We start from the raw sequence: 23,881 nt of genomic DNA on the forward strand, positions 1-23,881 counted from the left end.
ATTCCTAACACACCCTCATTATTTTGTTTACAGAGAAATATATTTTTATACAGTTGACATTTTGGCTTTTTTACGTTATTTTAGAGAAAAGGCATGATTTTCTTGCACAGTGGTATTACTAATTGTTTATTTTTTTTATTTTGACAGGTAAATGGCAGTGATGGCATGTATAAATATGAAGAGATCATCCTAGAGAGGGTAAGTTTTACCAGTTTTGTTCCACCAATTTGTCCTCAGATTTCACTCATTTAATTTCTGCAAGAAGGCTTTCTCCCACTAGGTGGTAGCAATCAGCTCTTTTCTAATTGATCCTGAAGAAACTAAACATGATTAATTTTGACATGGTTTAAATTAATCTGGGTGTTAAGTTGGTGAAAAAAGATCTCATGTAGAAGGAAACAGAATAATGCCAAGAATGTGTGGCTTTTGCATAATTCAGAGGCACATGTCATCAGCAGACAGCAGAAATGTAAAGTGCTCTCCTGTTTGGTTGTTCAGCAGGCACCCTGCTCTTGGCAGGGCTGGTTTAGCTTCTAGTGGAGGAGCTATACGTTTCTGCTCTCATTATTCCACCTACATGCTGATGTACCTCCAAACTCTGGGTGGATGTACAGTATTTCTCCACCTGTTTTCACTCTAAGTGGCATATCTGCATCCAGAAAGCTTAAATAACCTATGTGAAGTCTCATTTTAAAAGGTCTGTGGGTGTTACGGTTGGTGGCGCCGTCCAGTATAGGTGACTGTTCTATAGCAGAGCACTGGGAGGCCTCAGCCTCCTTTTGTCCTAATTTGCTGTGACCGTTGCTTATTAATTATAGAAAATAATAAAATGAGGTATTTTCTCAGTTGTCTTGTTTGATGCATGTCTCTATGGTTGTGGCTGTCAGATGCATCTGAACTCACTTGATTCAAAAGGGGCCTGTTCAGGCTCAGGGATGAGGAAAAGGTGGCACTGTCTATTTACTGGAGACGTATGAGAGGCGGACATTCTGGGTGCTTATGAGTGAAATTTATGACATATTGACCCAAAAAAAAAACGGGTTTTTTTTTCCGTGTCCTGTCTGGCTGTGAAGCAAACAGAATTGGTGTCTGAATGCTGGTGACAAGCCTTGCAGATTTACTCTCAGGTGGAGCATGAAAGCGTCTGCTTTTAATGTCACGCCTGATACTTAAACGACGTGGCACAGGAGTTAAGTGCTCGCCCTGTAATCGGAAGGTTGCAGGTTCGAGCCCCACTCAGTCTGTCGCTGTCGTTGTGTCCTTGGGCAAGACACTTAACCCATGTTGCCTGCTGGTGGTGGTCGGAGGGACTGGTGGCGCCAGTGCTCGGCAGCCTCGCCTCTCTCAGTGCGCCCCAGGGCAGCTGTGGCTACATTGTAGCTCATCCCCACCAGTGTGTGAATGTGTGAATTACTGATTGTGTTGTAAAGCACCTTGAGGGGTTCCAGTACTCTAGAAGGCGCCATATCAAATACAGGCCATTTACCATTTTACCATTTATTGTTATTGTTTTTTGAACGCTTTTTAATTCTGACCAGACACGGAGACAAAAGGTGCTTCTAGACCTGCAGAAAAAGAGAAGAGAAAAAAAGGGACACAACAACAATACAACAAGATCAAGCTATCACTGCGTCAACTTGATGAAGAAATAAATAATCAACATTGTTTAACTGAACAATCACACGATAATAAATCACAGTGCATTAAGTGTCCATCACAGCCTTAAGACCTGTGTTGAACGTGCCCAAGTCCATACTTATGTGAGCACCTGTGTGTGTACACGTGCTTTTTTATGTAAGGTTTCTCTATAGGAGCGTCCAATAGAGAGTGTGAGGGGCCACAGATCTGCCCCCCTAAAGATGTGCAGGAGACGAAGGGAGCTCCATGTCCCAGAGATCCAGGAGCTGCCCCAGAGCACAGGAAACCCAGGGAGACTGCAACCAAAAATGCCCCTGCCCCCCTCGAGAGGCTTAGAGGATTGCCCCGGGGGGCCACAACCAGCAGCCGGCAGAGTCCCAGGGGATATCGGCGGCAAGCCCACAGGCCCACCCGCAGCCTCCTACCCCCTAGCCGGCCGAGCCCGGGACCCAGCGACCCGGGACCCAGGGGCGACCACCCCCGCTGGGGACCCAGCAGAGCCCAGGGACCCAGACCCCACCAGGCAGCCACCGGGATTGATCAGGCAGATGCCAAAAATCTTAAACTACCTGACCCAGGAGCCACGACCCAGGCAGACCAAGGCACCGCACTCCACACCAGGTGTAGCAGGGAGAGGGGGGACAAAGATCTATATCATCAAAAGAAGTCCCAGGAGAAGGGAGGAGTCAAAGGCCCCACCTGACATATATACAGTCATACACAAACATGGTCACACACTCCCTCCCTCATGCTCACACATGCACATACAACCAAAGACTTACAGAAATGCACGCCGGACACCCACTCATGCTCCCCATACACACCCTATTCACTCTGGTCCCGGTACTGCTGCACATGGGGTACAACCATTATCAGTTCCCTGAGTTCGACCCTTTCTGCTGGGGGTGCTGATGAGCAGGCTCCCCCGCCCAACGCTGAGCACAGCAACCCACCCCAGACCCCAACCGAACAGCCGGATCTCCCTCCTAGAGAAATGTATGGGGATGGGGAGGAATGGCTGGTTGGGCTTAGCCGTCCAGGGAGCCAGCTCCCCCACTGGCCCCAATAGGCACCTCTGTTGTCAAAAATGACACCCAGAGCATGGAGATCCGAGCCCATCCTGCCAGGGCCCAAAGCAGCAGCATCACAGAGCCTCACGGAGTCCGAGGGCACCAACCCAGCCCCACCCCAGCAGAATATCTACGCCCATCCCTGCATTTGCACAACTTCCGGATTATAAAAGACATAGGACATCCAGGTAAGGTTGGGTCCTCCCCCTCCTGGTCTTCCCCCTCCCCTGTGATGGGACAGCAGAGGAGCCAAGGTCTACCTGAGGCCCCTGAACCCGAGCCAGGCACTGCTGCATGTTCCTGTCTTCTCCCCGGCAGCATACATGTCAGGACCCGACCCCCGAGACCATGCCCAGATCCCCCCACGGGGCCGGCCACCCCCACACCCCGAGCCCCCAGGCCCCCAACCAGACCCGTCCATGGGCAATACAGCTGCCGGGCAGTAACCCATGGCCACCGCCAAGACCTCCAAGGGGCCCTACTCACAACCGCCAGTAGTCCACCCCCCGTGGCAACCCAAGCGCCTCCAGAGGGGGGCAACGGCCCCCCAGTCCCAGACACCCCCAGTGAACCCACCTCCAGGGAACGTCCAGATACTCCAAACTCAGACCCTCCACCCCCTCACCCACATCATCCTGCAGGACAATATCAATGGTCCCCCGTCATCGCTATGTGATGGAACCGATCAAAGGAGCCCAGAGAGATTGATCTGAAGTGGAAGCAGAGGCTAAATCAAGTGTAATATGATCTAACAAAATATTTCTATACTGGTTGATGCATAGAGTATCTCTATTTTTTCAATTCAAGAGGATAGTTTCCTTAGCGATGCATATGGCAGTCAGAACCACGTGAGCCAAAGATGTTTCAATCGGGACATCGTCCAGGTTTCCCAGTAAACAAAGAGAGGGGGTGGTTGGGATATGACATTTCAGAGACGATTGCAGCATTCCCATCTGTACCGGGTCGGCCCGGGCCAGGTAGCGTAGGTTGTTTACATATCTGGGTGTCCTGGTATTCTTCCGGGCCAACCAAGGCTCATTCTCAGCCCTCTTCTCGAGGGGGTCTGCTTCAGGCCGACCAGGGCCAACACACCCACTGCTGACAGCAAATTCACACCTTCCATTAGAGCAAGCCTCTGATTGGTGGGTAGAATCAGCCCACATGGGCTTAAGACAAGGATGTGTGGAATCAACCGGGCCAGGCTGGGGCCGACTGGGGCTACCCGGCCCGGGCCGACCCGGTACAGATGGGAATGGCCCATTTCACAGGTCTTCACATACTCTACCCCTAAATTCCTGGACAGGTGGACAGGACCACAGTGCATGAATGTAATTGTCAGCAATGTTGTTTGTGCAGTGTGTACAGGTGTCAGATGATACAAACCCCATCTTGAACATCCGATGACCTGTATAGTGTACTCTGTGCAGAATTTTGTATTGAATTAATTGTAAATTGGGGTGTCTGATCATTTTAAAAGTTTTTAAACAAGTTTGGGACCAGAAGTTCTGGTCAAAGCTGACTGATAGATCCACCTCCCATTTTTCAATAGGGATTGCTATTCTATCGTCTATTTTGGACAGTGTCTTATATACTTTAGACAGTAGTTTGGGGGGGGGGCTTGAGATTATAGAAGTCTAATACCCTTGGTGGTGTTTGTAATTCTATTTTATTTAGCTTAAATTTTCATTTGACTACAGATTTAATTTGGTGGTATTCTAAAAAGCTATTCTTATCTATTCCAAATTGGGAGACTATTCTATTAAATGGGATGAAGTCCAATCCTTCATATATGTGTTCCAGGTATAGGATTCCTTTATTTTTCCAGTCCGGAAGGTTCATTATTTTGTTATTTTGCAAAATATCAGGATTATTCCAGATAGGTGTGCGTCTGCATGGTACTAGTGAAGACTCTGTCATTTTAAGATACTCCCACCATGCTGTCAGAGAGGTGCTGATATTAATACTTTTGAAGCTTTCATGTTTTCTTATGCTTGAGCTAATAAATGGTAAGTCTGAAATCTCTATCGTATTGCAAAGTGTCTGTTCTATGTCTAACCAGGACTCATCTAGTGGGTTATCTTGCAACCATCTTGGTGCAAAATGACAAAACATATTTTTACTGTTTTGTCATTTCATACATGCTACGATGCACTTTGTGTCCATGTTTAATCCATCCCACACATACAAGTGAATATATGTTGCACTCTGATGCCAATCACGATCTGTGTTCAGGGGAACTCTGGCCTGGGCTTTAGCATTGCTGGAGGAATAGACAATCCCCACATTCCTGATGATCCAGGGATTTTCATCACCAAGATAATCCCTGGAGGAGCAGCTGCCATGGATGGACGGCTGGGGTAAGTTTACCTCTTGCAACATGCTCCCCTCCTCCTCATCACCTCGTTCACTCCTTTGTGCTTTTTTCAAGCTCAGCTACACTCTCTATCCTCCCTCTACTTTGGCCTCTGTGGCTCTCCTCTTTAGCGCTTACCAACACCGCGTTCCGCCAGGCAGTACTGTGTAGGAGAGCAGAGTTTGTGTAGCTCACTGCCTCCCGGCTCTGTGCTGTGATTCACCGCAAAACCGAGGCGTGATTTGTTCAGGAGATTTCTGATGATCTGGGCCCCGTTTGGGTCACCCTTGTTTGTGTTTGTGATGTACATTTGAACTTTCCACAGGGTTAATGACTGTGTGCTGCGTGTGAATGACGTGGACGTTTCTGAGGTGGTTCACAGCCGAGCTGTAGAAGCCCTTAAGGAGGCGGGGCCCGTGGTGCGGCTGCTGGTGCGACGGAGGCAGGCCCCACCTGAAACAATTCTGGAGGTCAACTTGCTGAAAGGGCCCAAAGGTAAAAAAAACTTACAGAGAAAATTGTTTATTTTCAGGTATTCATGCTTGAAAATGACTGATCTTTCTGTTTGTTACTCATTTAGGACTGGGCTTCAGTATCGCTGGAGGAATTGGGAACCAGCATATTCCTGGAGATAATAGCATCTATATAACAAAGATCATAGAAGGAGGAGCTGCCCAGAAAGATGGACGTCTGCAGACTGGAGACCGCCTGTTAGCTGTATGAGCCTTTAGTTCCTCAGATATACACACATATCTACCATTTGAATCAAAATTCATTCATTTACTCAAGAGTAAAAAAAAATTGTTTTTTCTTTTTCTAGGTCTATCCAAACTCATGTTGAATATCTAGTGTTATTTACAAAGGCATGATTTAAAAATCAAAGTTTATTCAGTATATTTTACTAGTTAATCCAGTGTTAGATGAGTATATGAGCAGTGTCGTGTTACATTGCTACATTAAACAAAAAATGAGTCGAAAAACTGAAGCAGGGTGTGAAAACTGTCCAGGTTTATAAGGTTTTACAGTGTAATTAACAGTCAGGAGCTACTAATAAAATGCACTGATTAAGTGAGCACCTCCGTAAAAGCAGAGGTTTTGGCAGTTAGCTGGTGTGAAGCATTCAGGTGTGTGTTAACACAGACACGAGGGAAGAAGATCAGCAATATTTTTTTTATCTGCCCATTTATCTGCTTTAAAGATGTATGTATTGATCATTCTACATTCAAAAGGTAAACTATCAAAGAAATGACAAGAAAGTAAAAAATACATTAAGGTAAATGTTCAGATTCATTAAAATAAATAAGAAAAAAGTCTGAGCACGTGCAGATCATGTACTGGGTTTGGCCCATATTCTTTGAGAAAAACAGGACAGCACCTCGTACATTTCAGCAGAGTGGCATTTAACCCTCTCAGGCTCAAAATAAGTTTTGATAAAAAGATGAACAACTAAGTCCTTCAGGGGTACTTCTGAGTTAAAAAATGCTCATGAAATACATATGTGGAGTAACCAGGTAGGTAGGTTTTAACTGTTGCCAATCTGCACCGCCTGCCTCCAGAGGGCTAAACACATCCCAAGACTTCAGGATCAGATGAGGGCAAAATGGAGATGTTTATTTTTCCCAAATGTGCCGCGTCATGTTTGTCGAAAACCAAACGCTGCATATCAACAGAAACACCTCACACACCAGCTGTCAACTGCAGTGGTGGAGGTGTGATGATTCAGACTTGTTTAGCAGTGGCAGAGGACCTGGGCACCTTGGTGCCATTCAGCTTCCTATAAACTTTGTGCATCAAAATGATGACGTTCACAGAAGAATGAGGAAAAAACAAATGGAGCAATATGCTGGAATGGCCCAGTCAAAGCCCAGACTCAAAACTCATTTAAAAATAAAAGCTGTGCAGAAAAAAATATACAGAAAATGTAAAGAACATATTTGCTAATCAGGTCTAAAGCGGTTAAGATATTTTGTCTGACGTACTTTAACAGGGACATATTATGGTGTTTTATTAGGCTTTTATGTTTTATAAAGATTTTCACACAAAATCCCTCTCTCATGAAGTGATCTCTGCTCTGTTTTTGAAATTCTAAGAACGAGCCGTTTCAGGGCTCTGTCACTTTGAGGAAAACAAGCTGTTTCTGGCCACGCCCACCCATCCCCTCATTGGCTAGGTGTTTATCGCAATGAAAATGAGGGAGAACACTTCACATTCCTGTTTTCTCTACCAACTGTGTGCTGTGTCACTTTCAGATGATTTAAAATTCAGAAATAAATTAAGTTGTGTCTTATACACCCACACATGCATTTAAACGCTCCTTTAAAAAGCCACGTCAATCTCAGACCAGGGCAGCTAGAGCATGCAGCAGCCCCCATTCCACTTCTCTCTCCCTTCTGCAGTGGCAGAAGGGTACCCAGCCCTACCAACACTTCATATCGTTGCATGTGCAAATTCCCAGTTTGTTACGAAACAAAGGAGGAATTTTTGAAACTGCTTTGTTTTTTAGACATAATTCCTAAAACCACACATTGACAGAAAATTGACTGGCTTTATTTATTTATTTTATTTTTATTTTTTTTTACTTTTTTAGTGTTTATAGAGGCAGAAAGAGGCAAAAGGTCAGATTTGCAAAACATGTATTTTAAACAAATTATAAGTTAAAAAAAAAGAGAGAAATCGAGGTCATCTTTAACCTTTTTTTACTGTAACTGAGGAAACTCGTCTTGTTCTCTGCTGATGAAATGTACTGATCTCTCAGGCTGTGAATCATTATTGTGTTGGCTGGTGTGAGGACTTAGTGATGTTGTCACAGCTCCGCAAAGACAAACAGCTTTAAGGTGTTGATACAAGAATTTTTATCTCTTTTTTTCTCTTACTCTCATCCTTTGACAATTGACACATTCAGGTGAACAACATCGTGCTGCAGGATGTGCGTCATGAGGAGGCGGTAGCTGCACTGAAGAACACCTCTGATATGGTTTATCTCAAGGTGGCCAAGCCAGGACCCGTGCATCTGAACGACATGTACGCCCCTCCAGATTACTCCAGCAGTACGTATCTACCTCGTCACATTATGCTAATCATCCTGTAGCTCTAATAACAAAAAAAAGCTTTTCCATCTAAAATAAAAGAGGTCCATGATGGCATATTTCACAATAGAACTTGTGTTTTTCATCTTTATAAAAGATGTTTTCAGATTTTTTTATGTGTTGGATCACTGTTCTCTTTGCAAAAAGGCCTAGACACCCACATACGAATGTAGTAAATACTTGCACGCACACACACACACACACACACACACACACACACAGTTCTTTCCACAGCAACGACAAGAACAGTTCTCTGCCACCCACTTAGAGTGGTTGGTTTCTCACATCCCACCTGCTCATGAGAGCCCACGGTCTTGAGCTGCAGCTTCTCAGATTTTTACTGAGCAGTGATTTCAACATGTTTGTGGGCTTTTTGTGTGTTTCGAATGTTTGCAGTTGCGATGGTTCACATAAGCCCCAAATGCAGAGTTGGTGCCAATTTAGCATCATACCCTGTCGCTGACTCACACAACCTGTAATAGAAATCATTGTTTTATTGGGCTCAACTGCCTCCATCAAGTACAGAGGTGATTGAACTCGATGCTTAAAACTCTGGGGAAGCATATGACTAAAGCAGTGTGTGTACAGGAAGGAAATAATGAGTTTATTTTTGCCAGATCGGTACATTTGCTTCTTTTTTAAAATGTCAATTAGCCTATAGCAATTCTGATTTCTCATTTTAGCTGTGCTTTCGACCTATAATCAGGTGTTTTTATTTTTATTAACTATAATTGATTTAACAAATAAATGTTTATAGTGTCGAAGAAGTGCTGTTTCACCCCATGTGTGAAACAGAGACTCACGTAGAAAAAGAAATCTGTTTTGTTTGTCCTCAGTCCTAGAATCATGAAAAGTTGCTGAGTGGAAAACGGTAAAGCTGCTGCCATCCTGTGATCCAAAGATCACTTCATGTCTATAGAGTGTACCCGGTTTTTCATACAGCTCCAGAACAGCAGCCAGTAGAGACCTGAAGTGGTGCATAAACCAGTTATTATCTTGTGACACAAAATCAGAATGAACTCCAGACTCACTTGTTTTCTTCCTTGTCACAATAGTAAGGTCTTCCTCCAGTGACAGAGTAGCCAGCCTGATGCAGCCTGACCGTGACGAACAGCCATAGCTATTTATGGCAATTATACAAAACGTCCCAAAAAATTCACAGCGTGCGCCTTTATATTTGGCTTTCAAGCATTCAGAGTCTGTTAAAGTTTAGTTTTGATTAAAAGTTCTCCAGGTTTTCCAAAAGTTTTTAACAGTTTTTCTTTGAGCATTTTGCTGCTTTTTCACCAGTTTTTATCCCGTATACGAACATTTTCAAAGGAATGTGGTTTTTTTAAACTGCTTATCTGACCTGTGAGTCATCCCGATACCATAAGGCTCTTAAGCCTAAGGTTGTACTGTTGTCGTCTCGACAACCAGCAAACAACTTAGCAAGGGAACTGCATTAATTTGCATCATTATACCTTCATGCTGTCAAAATACACAAATTAACTTTTTTTTTTAATCTGAATCTGAAAAAATATCAAATCAGTTTCATACAGAAACCAGATTGTTAATAAAGTGCTACTAGTTGAAGACTTGACAAACAGTAAATGAAGATGTTTTATTTTTTTGTTCCATTTTAGGTGTTTAATAGAATTTTTTCCTATTTCTTATAACACAACTTTTATATACTCTTTTCTGTTGTTAATAAATATTATAGAACTGAGACTTGTCCTTTTGTTCTCCACTTCTCTACTTTTTTTCACATTTTAAAGCACAAACTGAGCAAAATCAAAAACTGGACACACGAGTGTAAAAGCAGCCAAAATCCCAAAAATGTTGTGACTTGGTATTTGCATGGCCTTAAAGGTGTGGTTGGCTGAAAACTCATTTTTTAAAATATTTTTTCCGATTATAATCAGTCACATTCAGATTTTCATGCTGGCTGAACATGAAAGTAGTCTTCTACACCTATCTTGTGTATTAGCTTCTGATAGGAAATAAAGTGAACGCTAGGATTTAAAAATCCTCACATTGTTGCATCACACTGTCACTTAACATTCATGGACTAACCAATCTTGACTCATGACATGAAGGCTGTTATTTTAGCATCCAGGAATCAGCAGCGTATTTCTCAGCTAATTTAAGCTAACTGCTAGCATTAGCAAGTTTACTTTCACGCCAGAACTCCTTCAGGCTTGTGTTATTTGTGGAGATACAACATCCATGTTGCAAGTCAGTGGTAGAGTCGGGTTGCTGTTATCCAATCTGGGGCGTGATGTCCAAATATCGGGAAATAAGAATTCTGTCATCTGAAGCTCAGCTGTGATATTGCAGACATGACTTGCTTAGGGGTTTGTGGGCTTTTCTGTGCCCTGAGTTATGCCTGCAAGGCATTCATTCCTTCTAGAGACCACTGCAAAGGTATTGATTAAACGAGTGATCCACACCTTTACAAATAAATGCATGTTAGCTACCTTAGCTAATGGACGTGTGAGCCATGGGAAAGTGCAGGTTTAGTGGCACAACAATTTTTGTTTCTGGAAAATAAACTTTTATCCTCTGCAGCGCATTTATCTTGACGTTCACGTTATTTTTAGCCCTTTCTGTTCCAATGAGGGCTTGGACAGAACAATTTGTAAGGTGGTCTCACTGCTTTTTTGTTCGGAGAATGCAAGGCATTACATTTGATCAAAGTTTTCTTAAAAGAAGGTTTTATATTGGACTTTCTTAAACCTGCAGATACCCTGGACCTGACCTCTGCAGTTTCTGTTTTTTGTTGTCTGTGTTTTAATCAAGTTTTCTTTCCCCCTACTGGCCTGGCCCTCCCTCCAGCCTTCCCCACCATGGTGGACAACCATGTCAGCCACAATTACGTGGGAGCAATGGAGCCCAAGCCAGTGTACCCACCTCCTCAGGTCACCCCGTCCAGGTACTCACCTGTTCCCCGCCACATGATGGGGGAGGAAGACTTCACGAGGTAGGTTAAAAGCAAACTCTCTCAGGCTGATCATTTCCCTCTCCAGTCACAGCCGTGCTGCTTTAAGAACGCAGGTCTGAACAAATCATAGGTGTGTCTGCCGCTGTGGTCCTCGCTGTTGAGGAAACCTGTCTGGGTTTAAACTATGTCTTCAAAGTATTTGTATTGTGTCTGGGTGTTCTTTAGTTGCCGGTGTGCTCCATCCCGTTGCTGTTTCATATGTATCGTCATGGCGATTTTGATGATACATGCTTGTACAATAGTTTTTTAAAACTCTCATTGAGTGTTTGAAGGAAAACAAACAGTTTGTATGTGTCAGCTCATTCGGGGTTGTGGTGGTGTGTCCAACATCGTAGCTGGACTTTGAGTGGTGGCCTGTGTCCTGAGAGAGGCTCCTCGTCTCTTCTTGTACTTGTAAAGACTATTTTAACCTTCCTGTCCAAGAAGTAGATCCAAAGTAGCATTTATAGGGACTTGATTGGACGGTCCCACGAGGCTTTGAGCCAGCTTAACCCACAGCTCTGAGGAGAGAAAGGTGCATTTAGTAATTTATGTATATTGGCACATGTTTGTGTGTGAGTGTTGTTCTGGATGAATGTTTGCTATGTTTCCCTGTAATGTCCTTGTACAAGCTGTCTACATGACTTGTGTGTGCATTTGTTGCTTCTTTGTTGGTATGTGTGCTTTCTTTGTGTCCTACACTTGTCCCGTTCACTGTGATTCCTGTACCCCACAGCAGGGCTGAACCTATTTACAGTGTCATCCACAAACCTGGGGATAGCAAGGCGCCCCAGGCCCTCTACAGAGGCTTCTCTCCTTTCCCCGCTCCCTTGTGCCAAGGTCCACTCCCCTTCTCTAGCAGGTACTAACCTAGTCCATCTTGCCTTGCTTAGCTAACCCTCCTCTCTGTAGCTCAGTAGATCGGGCCTCTGACAGGACAGACAAAAACGTACCTAACCACCAACATGTGGCGCTACAGCTGTGTAATAAACACAGAGATAGATTCAAATCTACAAGTGGATGAGAGGGGAGGGTTGCAGGGTGACGTTTGTGATTTCCTCTTTTAGATCTCTTTGTGTTTGCATGTATGTGCTTCCCCACCTCATGTGTACCTGACAGCTTTCTGCTGATACAAGGTGTGGTTTTGCCTTTCATGTTCTGTGACAAACTCACCGTTTGACCTCAGGTTCCCCTCAGAAACTGACGTGCATTCATGGACATGATTGTGATGACAAGATTGGACTTTCTGTCATTTCTTTGAACTTTTCTTCTTCTAGTGCAATCTGACACCAGTACATTAGTTTACCAAAACATATTTATAATAGTACATTAGAGGTTCAAGGCTTTAGAAGGCCATCTGGAAGCTCAAGGACAATTTTGGATTAGATAATTGTCTCATTTTCTCTATAGAGTTGGAAAACGATCAAAATTGTGTTTTAAAAAACTTGTAGTTTAGGAATTTGAAAACATAATTCCAAAGATGACAAAAATCTCCTCATTCCACAGATATTTAGTGTCTGTTATGATGAAGAATTCCCCCTATTTCCTTTCTTTACAATACAGAAAAGCATGTACCAAAGCATGATGCCACCACCACCGTGCCTTGTGTACATGGTTCTTGATGTTGGATGTACCACTTTTACAACACCTAACTGTGTTTCTACTGGACTTAAATATCCCAAAGAATCCACAAGATTCAGTTTTAACATCAAAACCAAAAGAGTGTAAAACTCACCTGACTTTAGACGCTGGTACCATCGATGAGCTGGCCTGTGCTTTGACGAGTTGCTGCTAAACATCAAATATAATTCTCTCTCAAGCCATAAAACTGTAACTGAATATTCTTAAATTGTGTATACGTACTATCCTTTTTCTCACATCTGTACACCTTCTGAGGACCTGCTCCTACGCTGGACTGTTTAAAGCAATGACCAAAGGCCTAATTTAGGCATGAAAATCATGTCGAATGAATGCATGCACACGTTCCAACCATATCTGCAGCGTTTGCTGCTGCTGTGAAGTCTTTCATGAGCGTACGAGAAACATGAAAGAATATAAAATATGCAGCAACAAATGAACATAGATCAGATGATGGTAAAAGGACCTGATTAGTATTTATTGCTGTTAGTCTGTGTGGATATTCTTTGTCCATCGGTTTTCTACTAATATGATTAAATCTATGTAATCCGAACAGTAAAATGGAGCTACACTTGCACCACCACAGGAGAGCAGCAGAAAGGGCTTCACGCTCTCACAAGCTGCCCAGTCCCATCTGTCAGGAGGCATTGATACAAACCAAGTCTATAGCTCAGCTCTGGCTGTTTCACTACTGTTATTATATTTACGGCAGAAGCTTGTGGGTTATTTTCTGTTTGGCATCGTCAAATGTGCAAAAGGCCCCCTGCATTTTGATTTTTTTAATTTATTTATTTTTCCCACAGTCTTGTTCATTGTGCATCACCACATGGACGAATGCCTGGATGTCTCTGTGTGAGCCATTGCTTGTGTTAAATTTAGCCTATATTGTGTAACATATATGCCACGCTCTGATTCCGATAAGCGTTTTCCTGAGTGAGAATAAAGAGCTCGGTATAAATGAAAGGAGAGACCACCCTTCACCAACGTTTCAGGAACATCTCACCAGCTGATCCGTGTAAATATAAACACACCACCTCCATGTTGTCGCAAAGTAACATGGAGAAAAGGCCCTGATCCGGTACAGTCTGGTAGACCAGCAGTCGAAGACAATCCTGCAGCTGTCATGATTCATCAGCACGCTGGGAAAATCAGGCCATGCACTCTGGTCTTACCCCTCTCATCACCTGCGCTGCCAGCACCAATCACACATGTGTACTGTACACAGAGACATTTGCTCAGTGTGCTGACAAATCAACATAAACACCGACATGCACTTTTAGAAGTGCACAGTTGTGACACTGTGACAAACCCATGCACACCAACACCCCCGCGCACCACACACCTCTTAAATCAGCTGGACAAATGAAAACCGCCTCCGTGTCGTGACCACGCGTGCACCTGTTTGCACCCGGCGTGTCAATGTATGTCAGGTCAGCTGTGTGATCAGAGAAGAGCGGCGTTGTCTCAGAGGACATCAAGGCTGACAAGCTGATGAGCATCTAAGCTCTATGAAGCTAACGGCCAGATTCCTTCCTCACTTGGATAATGCTGTTTCAGCAGGGTGCTGTAGAGCGTAGTAGGCTGGTTGTGAAAAACAAATCAATGCAGGCCTCCCTCTGCACTTTGTCCATCTGATATTATCCTCCCTTCCTTGTTCCTGTTCATGTCTGACTCGATGTTCATGTCTGACTCGATGAGAGATAAAGCCTGTGTTTAAAATGCTTTTGGTGTAATCACGCATCTATGTCCAGGGGTGACGGTGCACAGGATCCCTAAAACAAGCAGCTCCTGTCCGTTAGTGCTATCAGACTCTGTACACTGTTCTGTTTTGGAAACTTCAGCTGCTTGGATTCTTATCTGGCAGCGTCATCAAGGAGAAGCTTCTGTTCTGTGCTCAGTTCATTTACTGTCACAAAGACGGCTCTTAAAATGAAACCAAGATTAGCATAAAAGAGAGCAAGACCTTCAAAATAGAATGGAAAATTAGATTCAGAAACAAACACAGTCATGTTCCCTGAGCTTTGTTAATGTGCACCAAGGACAAGTGGAGTAGCAGTCGTACTAAATACGTTTTTTAAAAACTTTTAAAAATGGATTTACTTTTGTTTAGGAAAGAAATACGTAGCAACGGATCCTGTTTGTGTTCCCACATGAAACTTTGGTGTGAACTCTTCAGCCTGACACCTCTTGCAGCTGTGGCTGAGCTAATCAGTAACTCCATCTCCACTTGAAACAAACTAAATCTTTAACTGACGAATGCAAGAGTCCAGCCGTCTGTAGCGCTCTGACCTTTGGTTGGCAGTTTTAAAGGCTAACGCACAAAGAGGAGTCTAGAATAAAACCAGTGACAGCGGACTCCGCTGACCACACATCATTCTTTTATTTTAAACTCTGAGTCACAGATTGAGGCGTGAAGTTTAAACTGCCACCTTTTTGGGGAATAAATGTGCACCAGTCAAATTAGGGGAAAAGATCAGCCACAGAAAATCTTTGGGTGGAATCAAAGCAGTGAAAAGAGAGGCAGGGTGCAGCATATATATTTATCTCTATAGAAGCTTATATAACCTATTTGTGGATAGGAAAAGATGAAGCTTCACCATAGTAAGTGTCTGGATGTGTAAAATGGTGTCCATCTGCAGTGTCCACCATTAATCAGCCAAGCAGAGCCAATTACTGTGCTGTGCCCAGAGCAGCACGACCCACTGAACCTTGCAGCCCAGATATCCATTCACAGCTCTGGGATTGAGCTGTGACGGCCTCAGCCAGCACACTGAAGCACAGAGCGGAGATACAGAGATGGGGGGGGGGGGGCTTTTTTCACTGCTCTATAACTGTTTACATTCCTGGCATGGATGGCAAGGAGGGGAGGGGAAGCAGGTCTTAGGATAGAGAGCGGAAGCTTTATCCCTGCATTAAAAACCGTTGGAATTCACTGCCTTTTTCCACGAAAACGGCCAGGAGAGTCACTTCTTATAGGTAAACGCACTTAAAAACACACACATCCTGCTCCTTTAAAGTCTCGGCTGGAGGATAAGAAGACCTTATCTCTTGAAATATTCCACTTTATCTTCCTGTTGGGAAATCTAGCTTGTTGTCCAGTGTGCAGCCAGGTCATTGATTATGAGGTCGATAAATCAAAGGCCTGGAAGTCATGAAAGGCCATCCATGAGTCTGTTTACACTTCTACAAATTAACAAAGAAGCTTCTGGGAATTTATCTGCTTGGTCTCCAGAGGTCCAGGCTGACAGATGGGACTGCTGCTCTGTCGTGTTAAAAACAATCAAACTAAAGCTGCAGCGGCATGACAGCAGAGCCTGAACGGAGATCAGCTCTGACTAAATTCAACACATCCGAGCCACGATAAATCCAGATGTGATTGTTATGATTCTTACATCTGGGAGCGTTAGAGTTAAGTTGTTGGCTCGCTGGTGATAGGGAGAACTATTGTCACAGCCTGATGATGAGCTGTTTCTCATCACGCCACACATGGGCTAAGATAGGGAGCACAAGCCCCTGAAGACAAGAATTTAAAAGTGCAGACCACCTCTGTGAGGAGGGTCAGACAGAAAGAGGGGTCCTAGAGTCATGTTGAGCTGAGCCAAGATGTTTACGGTGAACATCTCCTCTTCTATGTCGCTGGTGAAGAGCCTGCCTGAAAACACAGTGAGGAAATGCTCTTTCAGAAGCAAGCACCGGATCTGGATCCTAAGGTAACCATGGAGATCTGAGTGCCTAGTGAAGCTGAGAAGAAACGCTCAAAATGGAAACCAGTTATTTTTAAGCCTGAGTTATCTGCAGGCACGGCACTGGTTTTAACATGCTTGTGGCAATTAGCTCAAGCTTTTTTCAATCATTCATACTAAGAAATATAAATAGCTATAATGTAAGTTTATTATCACACAAGCTGTCATTGCTGAACTATCTTAATACCAGCTCTACTTGTTAGAAACCTTTCTGACCAAATTCTGTATCATTTTATTTAGAATTGTTACAGCTCCATGCTTCTCTTGGTGGTTCTGCAACCATTAGCATTTGCTTTACTTGTTGTAGATTGTTTTACTTTTCCGTTTTTCCACTTTCTGAATGGAGCTGGATTTCTGGAGTGTTTCCTCAACAACCTTCGATGGCAAAAGCGTCTTAACAGGAAGTTTGAATGCAGCCATTTGGGAATGATTGTTCCTGTAGACCACAGGCCGAGTGCTGCTAGAGAAGTCCACTAATGGGAGACATGCGATGCTGTTTGTTGAGAGGAAATTATGTTTTTCTGCACAAAAGTAGATGCTAATCTGCTGATAAACTTTGAGTGTGTGTGTGTTCACTGTTAAGTTTCCAACAGTGTGTGTTCGCATGTGTGTAAGTTGTGTTCTCGGAGTGCTTCTGCTGCACTGAAGCAGCAGCGTGGCCTCCTGACTGTTTTAGAGCTGAGGCAGTCTGTGCAGCCTGCTGGATGATGAGTCATAGCGGCTGAAGCAGAGCTCCGGGAGGTGGCCTATTGTTAAGCATTGATTTGACTGGATGTTAGTTTGTGTGTGTGTGTGTGTGTGTGTGTGTGTGTGTGTGTGTGTGTGTGTGTGTGTGTGTGTGTGTGTGTGTGTGTGTGTGTGTGTGTGTGTGTGTGTGTGTGTGTGTGTGTGTGTGTGTACATTTTATTGCACGAGCTGCAGTCAATGGATATTAGTTCTTTAGCCCTAATCATGTTTCTGCTGCTGTTACTGGTTTAAACAAATACCTTAAATACTGTAGATAATATCTAATGAAGGGCTGACGTGCTTGTTTGGTATTTATTAAAAACAATTAACAGTAATTAGTAACACTTTCTCAGGTAAGTATCAATTAGGGAAGGATTTTGTAAACAGCAACAGCCTTTAGCTTCCGGATATTCTGGTAGTCGTGTTTTATGAGATGTAACATTACTTAAGTCAGTCTATTATAAATTCTAGGTGTGTTTAAGATCTTTAGTTTGTTATCGAAGTGATCTACTTCACTAATGTCCCAGATGGGCAAATATGTTTATTAAAAATCTTAAAGGGGGCATATTTTGCTAAACGTACCTTTTGCACCATTTTTGTGCTGCCATGTGGGTTTCTACTACCTCTATAAACACTCCATACATGACAGTCCTTCCTTTTTCTGTCATTGTTTAGCTGTAAGTATTATGTGCCTAAAACAAGCCATTTCAAAGAGTCCCTGTTTGTGATGTCACAAACGGGGAAAGTGGAACAGAACTACCTCTTGCGTTGAAGAGAGAGCTGTTACTGGAGGCGCAGCGGCTCTACTCCGAGATCCTCCCAGATATTGGGAGCTTCTCAGCTTATAGCAGCTTAAATAAGGCATGGGTGGGCGTGGCCAGCTTCTGCTTCTTTCTTTCTTTATTTATTTATTTATTTTTTACCGTGACCTGTCTGGCTGTGAAGCAAACAGAATTGATGTCTGAATGCTGGTAACAAGCCTTACAGATTTACTCTCAGATGGAGCATCAAAGCATCTGCTTTTAATGTCACGCCTGATAATTAAAACTTTATTGTTATTGTTTTTGACTGCTTTGTAGTTCCGACCAGACACGGAGTCAGAGGTGAAAGAGAAAGGAAAAGACAAAAGGTGGTGAGAGAGGGGGAAGGGGGTGGGGGGTTCAACAAAAATAAACAATAATGAACAAGAGTCTGCTTCTAGACCTGCAGAAAGAGACAAGAAAAAAAGCAAAAATAAAAAAAGGGACACAACAACAATACAACAAGATCAAGCTATCACTGTGTCAACTTGATGAAGAAATATATAATCAACATTGTTTAACTGAACAGTCACACGATAATAAATCACAGTGCATTAAGTGCCCACCATAGTCGTAAGACCTGTGTTGAACGTGCCCAAGCCCATACTTTTGAGAGCACCATGTGAGCACCTGTGTGTGTACACGTGCTTGTTTATGTAAGGTTTATCTATAGGAGCGTCCAATAGAGTGTGAGGGGCCACAGATCTGCCCCCCAAAGATGCGTAGGAGACGGGGGGAGCTCCAAGTCCCAGAGATCCAGGCGCTGCCCCAGAACACAGGAACCCCAAGGAGACTGCAACCAGAAAGGCCCCCGCCCCCCTCGAGAGGCACAGAGGATCGCCCCGGGGGGCCACAACCAGCAGCCGGCAGAATCCCTGGAGACATCAGCGGCAAGCCCTCAGGCCCGCGACCCAGTGACCCGGGACCCAGGGGCGACCACCCCCGCCGGGGACCCAGCAGAGCCCAGGGATCCAGACCCCACCAGGCCGCCACCGGGATTGATCAGGCAGACGCCAAAAATCTTAAACCCCCTGACCCGGGAGCCAAGAACACTCAGGCAGACCAAGGCACCACACCCCACACCAGGTGTGGCAGGGGGAGGGGAGACGAAGATCTATATCATCAAAAGAAGTCCCAGGAGAGGGGAGGAGTCAAAGGCCCCACCTGACATATACAGTCATACACAAACACGGTCACACACTCCCTCCCTCATGCTCACACATGCACATACAACCAAAGACTTACAAAAATGCACGCCGGACATCCACTCATGCTCCCCATACACACCCTATTCACTCTGGTCCCGGTACTGCTGCACGTGGGGTACAACCATCACCGGTTACCAGAGTTTGACCCTTTCTGCTGGGGTGCTGATGAGCAGGCTCCCCCGCCCAACGCTGAGCACAGCAACCCACCACCCCAGACCCCAACCAGACGGCCAGATCTCCCTCCTAGCCTCCAGCCCCAGGAAGCCAAGCAACAACAGAGGTGTGCTAAGACCCCTAGTCTCCCTCCACCTGCTCCAATATAGTGTTAGTGTGTGTTGATGAGGTGTATTCCATGGCTGTGGTGAGCGGGCAGTGCGGGCATTGTCTGGCCTATGCCAGCTGATGCCACCGCACCACCCCACTTGCACCCACAGCCCTCGGTGTCTAAGTGCAGTTTAAAATTGGAAGTGGGCACCGGCACTTGGGATGAGGCTGAGGAATCCCCCTGCCAAATGCCGTTGAATGCGCTCACTCCCAAGGCCCTAAGTGTGTGTTTGCGTGGAATGTCGTCAGTGGAAGTGTATAAAGTGCAAATAAAATTGGGGGGCAGGTTGCCACAGGAATGCGGAAATGGGGTCCATACCCGCACTTCCTGACTTGCCCACCCCCCAAGGTCCTATGTGCATGTTTGTGTGATGATGTGAGGGAGCAGGAGGAGAGAAATATGCGGGGATGGGGAGGAATGGCTGGTTGGGCTTAGCCCTCCAGGGAGCCAGCTCCCCCACTGGCCCCAATAGGCACCTCTGTTGTCAAATTGCTGCCCAGGGCATGGAGACCCCAGCCCATCCTGCCAGGGCCCAAAGCAGCAGCATTACAGAGCCCCACGGAGTCCGAGGGCACCAACCCATCCCAACCCCAGCAGAATATCTACGCCCATCCCTGCATTTGCACAACTTTCTGAATATATAAAACATAGGACATCCAGGCAAGGTTGGGTCCTCCCCCTCCTGGACCTCCCCCTCCTTTGTGATGGGACAGCAGAGGAGCCAAGGTCTACCCGAGGCCCCTGATCCCGGGCCAGACACTGCTGCATGTTCCTGCCTTCTCCCCGGCAGCATACATGTCAGGACCCGACCCCCAAGGCCCCGCCCAGATCCCCACGTGGGGCTAGCCACCCCAAGCCCCCAGGCCCCCACCCAGACCCGCCCAGGGGCAATGCAGCCGCCAGGCAGTGACCCATGGCTGCCGCCAAGACCTCCAAGGGGCCCCACTCACAACCGCCAGTAGTCCACCCCCTGAGGCAACCAAAGCACCTCCAGAGGGGGGCAACGGCCCCCCAGTCCCAGACACCCCCAGTGAACCCACCTCCAGGGAACGTCCAGATTCTCCAAACTCAGATCCTCCACCCCCTCACCCACATCATCCTACAGGACAATATCAATGCTCCCCCGGCATCGCTATGTGATGGAACCGATCAAAGGAGCCCAGAGAGATTGATTTGAAGTGGAAGCAGATGCTAAATCAAGTGTAATATGATCTAACAAAATATTTCTATACTGGTTGATGCAGAGAGTTTCTCTATTTTTTCAATTCAAGAGGATAGTTTCCTTAGCGATGCAGATGGCAGTCAGAACCACGTGAACCAAAGATGTTTCAATCGGGACATCGTCCAGGTTTCCCAGTAAACAAAGAGAGGGGGTGGTTGGGATATGACATTTCAGACACTTTGACAGGTCTTCACATACTCTACCCCAAAATTTCTGGACAGGTGGACAGGACCACAGTGCATGAATGTAATTGTCAGGAATGTTGTTTGTGCAGTGTGTACAGGTGTCAGACAACACAAACCCCATTTTGAACATCTGATGACCTGTATAGTGTACTCTGTGTAGAATTTTGTACTGAATTAATTGTAAATGGGAGTGTCTGATCATTTTAAAAGTTTTAAACAAGTTTGGGACCAGAAGATCTGGTCAACGCTGACTGATAGATCCACCTCCCATTTTTCAATAGGGATTGCTATTCTATCGTCTATTTTGGACAGTGTCTTATATACTTTAGACAGTAGTTTGGGGGGGTTGAGATTATACAAGTCTAATACCCTTGGTGGTGTTTGTAATTCTATTTTATTGAGCTTAAATTTTCGCTTGACTACAGATTTAATTTGGTGGTATTCTAAAAAGCTATTCTTATCTATTCTAAATTGGGAGACTATTCTATTAAATGGGATGAAGTCCAATCCTTCATGTATGTGTTCCAGGTATAGGATTCCTTTATTTTTCCAGTCCGGAAGGTTCATCATTTTATTATTTTGATAAATATCAGGATTATTCCAGATAGGTGTACGTCTGCATGGTACTAGTGAAGACTCTGTCATTTTAAGATACTCCCACCATGCTGTCAGAGAGGTGCTGATACATATACTTTTGAAGCCTTCATGTTTTCTTATGCTTGAGCTAATAAATGGTAAGTCTGAAAGCTCTATGGTATTGCAAAGTGTCTGTTCTATATCTAACCAGGACTCGTCTAGTGGGTTATCTTGCAACTATCTTGGTATATATTGCAGCCTGTTGGCTAAGAAATAATAATAAAAGTTGGGTAGATCCAGTCCTCTGTCTTTGGTCTTCTGAAGCGTTTTTAAGCTAATTCGTGAAGGTTTATGCTGTCAAAGTAATTTAGTAATTGAGGAGTCCAGAAATCTAAACCAGTCAGCTGGTGGTTTGTTTGGGATCATTGAAAATAAGTAATTTATTCTGGGTAAGACCATCATTTTAATTGTAGCAACCCTCCCCATGAGTGATATCGGTAAGGATTTCCATCTTGCAAGATCATCTTCCACTTTCTTTAAAAGTGGGATGTAGTTAGTTTGGTTAGATCTGCTAACTTGGGAGATATTAATTCCCAGGTATGTGATATTCCCTGACTCCAATTGTGTATTAAGTAAATTGACAAAAGAGAAATTAATTGGTAGAACTGTGGATTTTAACCAGTTTATAGAGTAATTTGAAACTTTTGAAAAAGAGTTTATCAGTTCTATTGAATGAGAGAGAGATGATTGAGAATTCCGGAGAAAGAGTAAAACGTCATCTGCACAAAGACTGATCTTATGTTCTATTTTCTTACACTTTATCCCTTTAATATCTGTTGTTTGCCTAATTGCTGCTGCTAGTGGTTCAATAAAGATAGCAAACAGTGAGGGGGAGAGTGGGCATCCCTGCCTGGTCCCCTCTGAAGACGGAAGCTAGCTGATATTTGGTCGTTCGTCCTGACACGTGCTGTTGGTGAACTGTATAATGTTTGTAGCATGTTCATGAAGAAGTTCCCAAACCCAAATTTATGTAAAGTTGCAAATAAGAACTTCCAGTTAACTCTTATCAAAAGCCTTTTCTGCATCTAGAGATAATATACCAGTTTCTATGTTTCTACTGTAAGAGAAATCTATCAAATTAAGTAATCTACGTGAGTTTGTGGATGACTGTCTACCCTTGATGAAACCAGTTTGGTCAGGTTGTATTATGAAGGGGGTTACCTTTTCTAATCTTTTTGCCAGGGCTTTACAAATTATTTTGAGATCAACATTACCATTAATGTAAAAAAAGAAACAAAATAAATTATGTTCACATCCAGAATCGAACTTGGGTCTTCCGCACGGGAGTCCGACAACGTACTGGATGTGCTATATTATCAGTGACATCTTTTGTATCTGTAATATTTATATTCCTGATGACAGCTGAAACAACATTCAAAGAACGGTTCGGAGCGAAAACGGCTATTTTGTTGCTAATTTGCAGGAAATATCTAGAAGAAAGTAGCTACGGGTCCTCAGAAATGTAGCTAGGTTCATGACTAGGCGTTAGTAGTAGTTGGCACTACCTCACTCCCTGCTGCTAAAGCTACTGATAGCAAATGCTACGGGCTATGCCTGAGCGTGAACGCGCATGAAGCAGCCTGCTCGACCTGAGCAGCTCTCTTTTTCTGTGATTTTACAGAAAAACAGGCAATCACAGTAAAAATGCCAGGGCTCATTCTACAGGACCAGAGCATTGCAGGAGAATGTATGAAGAAGAAATTTATTATTTCTATACATGTTTTGGCTGTCAAACTTCCATGATGCCCCTTTAAAATTTAAATATTCTGCTTAAAACTGTCAGTGTTGCACCGTCGTCAGGTAAAAACTCAGCACTGCATTTGAATTTAAATCTGCTGTCGCTATTGGCTAAGAGGTACACTATGATGTTAGATGGTACATCATGATGTCACAATGTCGTGAGTGTGTGTATTTGTTAGCGGCTCCACCCTCTGGGTCTGCTAGGCAACAGCATTTGTTGCATTTTTCAAACAGGAAGTGGGAGTTGAGAAAGAATCTGGTAGGCGGTGACTTGCTTTTTAATATTTAGTTTCAACAAGCTGACCAGCATGTCCAGCAACATATTAATGTTACAATTAAACAGTTTAACTTATTATTTATTGTATTTAATTTTATTTATTTATTTTATTCAATTTACGTTTTTTTTTTTTTCGATTCTCTCTCCCATTCAATTAATAAGAATAGCAATAAGTGCAAATGGAAGGCACCTAAAAGCCAGTTTTGTTTTTTATGTAATCACAAGCAAGACAAATGTAACCCTCATTTCTGAGATGAATAACGAATAAATGC

At 44.1% G+C, this 23,881-nt stretch overlaps 1 protein-coding gene across 8 annotated transcripts in view; it reads left to right on the plus strand.

Annotated features, from left to right (window-relative positions):
• Positions 1–23,881, plus strand: part of dlg3 (discs, large homolog 3 (Drosophila)) — a 171,636-nt gene that overhangs the window by 125,446 nt on the left and 22,309 nt on the right. For 4 of the 8 annotated variants that reach the window (XM_070550717.1, XM_070550723.1, XM_070550726.1 and 1 more), the window contains 6 exons: positions 148–198; positions 4,941–5,065; positions 5,387–5,556; positions 5,642–5,778; positions 7,964–8,108; positions 10,947–11,109. In XM_070550717.1, the coding sequence (XP_070406818.1) occupies positions 148–198; positions 4,941–5,065; positions 5,387–5,556; positions 5,642–5,778; positions 7,964–8,108; positions 10,947–11,109 (791 nt within the window). Of the gene's footprint in view, positions 1–147; positions 199–4,940; positions 5,066–5,386; positions 5,557–5,641; positions 5,779–7,963; positions 8,109–10,946; positions 11,110–11,845; positions 11,972–15,785; positions 16,458–23,881 lie in introns of those variants that run through there. The other 4 variants (XM_015948861.3, XM_015948869.3, XM_070550732.1 and 1 more) reach the window with 3 other exon arrangements.

This window comes from Nothobranchius furzeri, chromosome 1 (assembly GCF_043380555.1).
Source record: "Nothobranchius furzeri strain GRZ-AD chromosome 1, NfurGRZ-RIMD1, whole genome shotgun sequence".
Lineage (NCBI taxonomy): Eukaryota > Metazoa > Chordata > Actinopteri > Cyprinodontiformes > Nothobranchiidae > Nothobranchius > Nothobranchius furzeri.